Below are 7060 nucleotides of genomic sequence, written 5' to 3' on the forward strand. Positions count from 1 at the left end.
ACATTCTTCAAGGTCCACTTAGAGCCCTTCATCTGAATCTGTACTTCATCCTTTCTAATAATGTTACATGGCTCGTTATTCTCTAAATACACTTGTAGGCTGTCTAAAAATCATAACAGATAGCCAATCCTCATTAAACACCGATGATAAAAGTTACAATCTGACGACTTCCAGAAGGTTACAATTTGAAGACTTTCACGTAGATTGATGAAGGTTATAATCTGATGACCTTTGCAACAACTGATGAAAGCTCTAATTAACAACCTTCACAATCAACATCGGGAGTTATAATCTGATGACTCTCATATTTCAAGGAGCCAAAATAAAGATTACAAGATGACGGTCTTTGCAACGCTCTAGCAAAAAAGACTATAAATTGACGATCTCTTCAAATCAGATGCAGAGCTCACCTGTGCATCCCAGATTCAAAACACATAGCTCGTAGCTGTATTCCTGGAACAAAACGCATAGGTCCTCCCTGCGTTGCCACACCAAAACGCGAAGGTCCTCCCCGTGTGTCAATATTAAAACGCTGGAGTCAGATCTGCGTTACAACATCAAAACACGGGGGTCAGACCCGTATTTTTTGTGGTTGACTGGTTCAAACAGAACCTGAACGGTTTTAAAACCATATCTCCACTTAATGGGGTCGGTTACACCTCATTATGGAGAGATTTTAGGGGGATTACACCCCTTAAACCCTTGAACAATTTCAGAACTGTTTCCCATGATTTGAGGGCGGTTACACCCTACTTAGGACCGAATTAAGGGGGCGGTTATACCCCTTAATCCTCTATAAATAATTAAAAATCAATTCAATTAGGGGTTTCGAGAGAGGGGATTTGGCTCTAGGTTTGGGCCGGTATTTTAGATCTGAGACTTGGCAGCAAAGAAGATCCTTCATCCTTCGGCTGGAGCTTTGGAGATCGGCAATAGGAGCTTCTTCATTTTTGGCTTATAACCGACTTTCGGTTAAATCAACTCTTTCATAGAGTTTCAAACTCGTTCTGAGTTATCAACTTGTTCAGAGTTTCAAACTTACCACGCAAGTTCTCTACAGCGTCAAATCGTGAGGAAGAGATACCGTTCTAGTGAATTAAGATGTTTGGATCATCAACGGATAGCAAACTCGATGCGAGCATTCGAGGGAGGCACTCCATCGTCACCGTGAAGAACCCAAAATTAAATAAAGAGAAGAATCCAGATCATTCTCCTCTCTTTTGTAATCAGGAAATCTAATTATAATCGAGATTGAGAGGGTTGTAATCATTCTTTTTCTAAGCAGTTAAAGAGAATAAATCAAATACGATTCTTTCATTATTTTTCTTATTACAAATTTTCTACCAAACAACACTTTTTTAAAGTTCTCTGCTACATAATTCTGAAGAAGCTTCCTGTTAGCAGTGACGTGAAAAGAGGCTCCTGAGTCGATGATCCAAGAATCCGTGTCGCTGTCCATAGCAAGGATCAAGACATCCTGCACAATATGAGCATGCTGCTCACCCGCATCATTCTTTGGACTCTTGCAGACTGAAGACATATGACCCTCCTGACCGTAGTTCTAACATTTCCCTTTGATAGACCTAACATTCGAGTTCGACTTCTTCTTCACTGATTTCGACCGATTCCTGTTCTGGTTCCCTTTCTTCTGGCTTCTGTCTCTCTGCTCAAAATTTAAGGCTGAACCTGAACCTTCTGATTCAGACGATTTCCTTCTAACCTCCTCGGATAGAATCATGCTAACCACCACACTCGGCTTTAACTTTTCTTTTCCCACCGAATTGCTGATTACCGTCACACAACCTGCTCAACTATTCGGCAACTACGATAGTAACAATAGGGCCTGTACTTCATCATCAAACGTGATGTCTACGGAGATGAGTTGATCAACAATCATGTTGAACTCGCTGAGGTGCATCGTGAAGGACCGTCCTTCTGCCATCTTGAGGTTAAAAAGAGTTTTGACGAGATGCACCTTATTTGCTGTCGACGGTTGCTCGTACATCTTCACGAGCGCTTCCATAAGCCCCACCATCGTCTTCTCCTTCAATATGTTGTGGGCTACTGATTTGGCGAGTGACAATCAGATTTGCCCTAGAGCATTCCTATCCAGTATCTCCCAATCACCATCTGACTCCTCTTTCTTCTATCCATTTTCCTTGCCCATCAGCGGGCGATACAAGTCCTTCTGGTACAGATAGTCCACCATCTGCGACTTCCAATAGGTAAAGTCTGAGCCGTCAAACTTCTCGATCTTTGATTTGATTTCCTCTATCATGGCTTTCACACAAGTTGCTAAACGAAGCTCTGATACCAGTTGTTGGGGATTCGAAACAATCAATCGATCCCTTGCCCTTCCGGACCTTGTGTCGAAAGTAGGAAAGTAGGAAATTCACTACAAATAAAAGATCAAAACTTGCAGGAATAATAAAGGAGACGAACACACAGATTTAACGAGGTTCGGCAACGTACCTACGTCCTCGGGAGCCACACCACACAATTCCTTTATTAATTAAAGAAGAAATATAAACTCTCAAACTAGGGTTTTATCTCTCTAAGATTCTCTCTTTTTCTGCAGTCAAAAGCTCTCTTTTTTTCGTGCTTATTCAAACCCTAAAATGTTTGGGTATATATACAGGGTCCTGAAAAAAATAGAATCCAAAACTGTTTAGGAAACATGCTGACTTTGTCGCGGTCGACCATGGCGGTCGACCGCAGGTATCACGGTCGACCGCACACCAGTCACGGTCGACCGTATCAAACGACAGAGACTTAAATCGATTACAGGGTTGGCGCGGTCGACCGCCTTTGGATCCAGCTCCTCCTGAGCTCCTGTGCACGTTCGCAGTCGACCGTGGATCTGTCTAGCTGTTTTTCTTCCTCGTTTTGATTCCAGTTTGGCTTCAACTTTGGGTCTATACTTTAGACTAACACGTTCACGGGGCAATCCAGAGAAAAATATTTTACTATGAATCAAGAGTACAATCCCTCCAAGTTACATCTGAACTTGATGATTAAATCACAAGAGAAAATATAATGTTATCTCTAGGGCACCAAAACCTTAAAACCCGTCTCACCAAAAATCTCCACCTCCTGCGGAAAAATCAACAACGTACCCTCGACGACGGCGTCGATCTGAAGACAACGGTTTTTGAATCCCTGCAATCGGACAACCGAGCGATCCGGAATCTGAACTCTCTCTCTCTCTCTCTCTCTCTCTCTCTCTCTCTCTCTCTCTCTCTCCCCCCCCCTCTCGGATTACCGTAGCGTCACTGTTCATCCGAAAAACAAATAAAGAGGTTTTTCATATATATATAGAGTTCTCCAAACCTATTCCTATTTCAAATAGTTCATCCAAATCCTCTTCTAGATAAAGTTCTAATTCACGCGGACTTCATGTGTGCCTTATCTCGGGCTCGACCCACAACAGAAAGTACCCGTTAGTCCTTTGAACACATACGAGTTCGAGTAATTAGAACCATCGGATCAATATAAACGTACCGCCAACCTGAGAATCCTCTTATTAGAATTTAGCGGAAGCAACGGATCCAGTTTAGTTATTGAAAAGCATTCCATGATTGGCCAAAGACCTATAATTTCCTCTTCCTTGGCTTAAAAAGTACTACGAAGGGCTCGCGCACAAGGAAACTAATGCAATTGGCCAAAGACCTATTAATTTGTTAACCACAAAGTCAAGTGACATCCCCCCCAAAACTCCTATATAATCTCCCTCTTTACCCCCTCTCCTCCTCTACTATTTCCTATCTCTCTCTCTCTCTCGTCTTCATGTCGACTAACCAAGCAAAGAAAGGAACCGGCAACCCTCTGCCTAAGAGGGGCCAGGTGAAAGCCAGAATCTTCAGCGAGATCTTCTCTGCTCTCAAAGGCGGCAAGCACGATGAGAAGAAGAATGGAGGAGGAGCTCAGGCAAGCGCTGAGACCTCAGCTTCTGCTTCTCCAGTCGAAGGCTCACCCCCCTCAAAGGATGGTCACTCTGAATGAGAGACGACCAATGCTCTGCTCATCCCCATCATGCTCCTCCGTGTCTCTTTTTTCATAGAGAAACGGGGGGAGTTTAATACCATGGTTTTTATTATTGGTATATGTTGGTTTTTGGTGTTTTTCTGATGTTGGTCCCCCAATTTTTCCTTTATTTTAAATAAGTTTTCCAAAAGACGTTACTTTGAAAGAAATCCTTCAGATCCTTCTTTAAGTTATAACAAATACACCTCTCTAGGTAGCGGTTCGAATCCCTCCTGGGTAATTAGACTCCCTCCAGCCGGCGCTCACCGCCCGACACGAGCGAGGATTAGTCTCATCGAATAGGGTGGGGACACCTCGTGGCTCAGACCCAAAAAAAATATACCCCTCTAGTTAAAATATGTCGTTTTAATCAACTTACAAGTGGTTAGTGTTTGTTTGTTTTTAATTCCCATTATTATACTTTTGTTAATGTTAATTCGGGTAAAATTAACTTTTATGGACAGGTCACCCTATCCCAGATAGATTTTAATGGATAATAATACTAAGGGGGGGTGGCCCATTTGATGTATATTAAGGATTTGAAGGAACTTTTAAAAATAATGTTTTTTGAAGCACTTATTTTGAAGTGAAGAAAAATTGGGAGATCGATATCAGAAAAACCCTTGCATTTTTACTTTTCGCAGGACAGCCCTGTTTTTTTTTTCCATAAACTACAGAGTTGGACTGTATGTTTTTTTTTAAACCCTTTCCTTTAATGTGTGATTGAGTGTGGCTTTCCTCTGTTGCTGGGTTTTTTAGAAGGTATCAGAGTAAGGTTTTAGGGAGTACAGAAGGTGGTGTAACTTTATGTAATAAGCTCTGTTCTTGATGTTTTTTGGTTCAAGATTCAGAGCACGTGTGTTTATTTGAATTCCTCTTGTAATATCAAAGTATTTTCTTAATCATCAGCTCCTGATTCATATTTCTCTATAATGGTGATGGTTTAATTAGAATGAGACTGGATGTGATGAGTCAGAAGTTGCTAATTTATGAATTTAATTGTAGTTATTATTTCTTTTTTCTACAGTGTTGTTGATTTGGATTGAAGGAGGGAGGGGAAACAAGGAAAAAGAAAAAAGTTGGGCAGTGTTGGGTAGTAGTTAAATTAGACAGTCAACTGATTATTTGTTAATTGTTTGTTGATTTCCTTCTTCAATGTAAAGTGACATTATTTAATTGGACAAATTTTCAAAACCAACCCTTTTACATATTTAATTGCAAAAACCGATCCCTTTTCAAAATAATTGCAAAAACCGACCTGTTTTCAGCCCAGCGCTGAAAACAAGTCGGTTTTTGTAAAAAAATCTCCGAAACATCACGGGAGTTCAACTCCCGTGAAGTTTATGCAGAAATTAAACTTCACGGTGAAGCTTAATTTCTGCTTAAAACTCCACGGGAGTTGAACTCCCGTGGAGTTACAGTCAGCAATTCCAGAGAATCGAGTCTCTGGCAAATTGTGACTGTAACTTCACGGGATTTCAACTCCCGTGAAGTTGCAGTCCACAATTCGCCAGAGATCGAGTCTCTGGAATTTGGCACTGCAACTCCACGGGACTTGAAATCCCGTGAAGTTGCAGGTCACCCAGCATGCACAGCTGCTGTGCAGGTTTTGTATATTTACCTGTAACTCATATATATGTCAATTTATTTGCAAACAACAATATATACATGATTCAACCATGAATTAAACACACACGATTATGTATATGAACAACAATTTATCTTCAAAAGTTTAGTATTTGAAAATTCAGGATAGTTACAAAATTTATCAAAATAAGTTCATATACAACCCAATATAGCTCCCCTCCTTCCTCTCCCTCTCTTCCCCCTCCCCCATCGGCATGCGAAGTGCCGGCTCCATCGGCATGCGAAGTGCCGGCGTCATCATCACGCGGCCGTCGACGTCGAGCGTACGCCCGTCCAAATGAGCGAGACCTGTCCTCACGGCCTGCGAACTCGTCGACGTGAGTCTTATGGAACACCTGCGCTATGCTCTTCTTGATCCTGCTGAGGAGACCTAACGCCACCTGATCCTGAATCTCAGTCACGTGCGCATCAATATCAGCATCAATGCTATCTAAAACACGGACCTGCGTGGTAAACAATTTATTAAGTATCAACTCAATAAAAAATATTATAATTTAGCTTAGAAACTTACGTAATCTCTCTCGTTCATCCCACTAGGGATGTAACTATCTGTCGGTGGGCGTGGCATGTGTCCAGCTAAAGGCTGTGGGTCACGCGTGATCCATCTACGTGTGATACCCCAATACCAACGCATATACGTGGTATAGTCAACAGCTGTGGGGCCTCGTATCCTGTATGCAATCCCACCTATGAACCCACCTGTCTATGTAGGTCGCACGGATTACGGCCCAGTCAGTCCGGTGCGATGTAGGGCGCCGCCGACGATTGATCTGCTCGACAGGATCTGGAATATGCTGAGAGAGTGTAAACTGCCGTAGCACACGGTCCGGTACATGCATCTCTACGATCTCCCAACAGATCAATGGAACTCTGGCTCTCCACAAGTCGGGACTATCTCGGCAGATAGGTGCAAGAGAATGTATATCGAGCTCCGGCGGTGTATAGGGTCTCCACTTGAACTGAAATAAAATAAAACATTTATCAGTATCATACAGAAAAACTATAATATTCATACTTCTTGAGTTTTATATTTACCTGTTCGTGCTGGAGGCCATCAAGCTCATTTCGGTAAAACTGACGGTGACGCGTCGCTGATTTTTACTGAGCGTATCGCACGTTATACCTATATGCAGAATGGCGAATATATAAGTACAAATATTCAGGTTACGGATAAAATATGTGTGTGTACAATTATACCTGTATGCCAACGGATACTGCCCCTCTAAGTCACGGTGCATAAGTAAAGTGGGTCGTCCAATATGAATGCGCTCCCATGACCAGATCTGTATCAACGTACAGCATCCCTTGAATTCTTTATTCTGCATCAGAGATACTCTACTCAATTCTCGATACAAATATGCCAACACCGCACTGCCCCACGATAGTGCGC

General features: G+C 42.2%; 1 protein-coding gene across 1 annotated transcript; it reads right to left on the bottom strand.

Moving 5' to 3' along the window:
* Window positions 5742-6325, bottom strand: LOC109829675. Its single transcript, XM_020396719.1, has 3 exons — window positions 6182-6325; window positions 5869-6113; window positions 5742-5745 (listed from the first exon to the last, which is right to left on the bottom strand). Exons 1-3 carry the CDS (start codon window positions 6302-6304, stop codon window positions 5742-5744), a joined length of 372 nt encoding a protein of 123 aa, XP_020252308.1. The 5' UTR covers window positions 6305-6325.

The sequence above is a fragment of the Asparagus officinalis genome, chromosome 2 (assembly GCF_001876935.1).
Source record: "Asparagus officinalis chromosome 2, Aspof.V1, whole genome shotgun sequence".
Lineage (NCBI taxonomy): Eukaryota > Viridiplantae > Streptophyta > Magnoliopsida > Asparagales > Asparagaceae > Asparagus > Asparagus officinalis.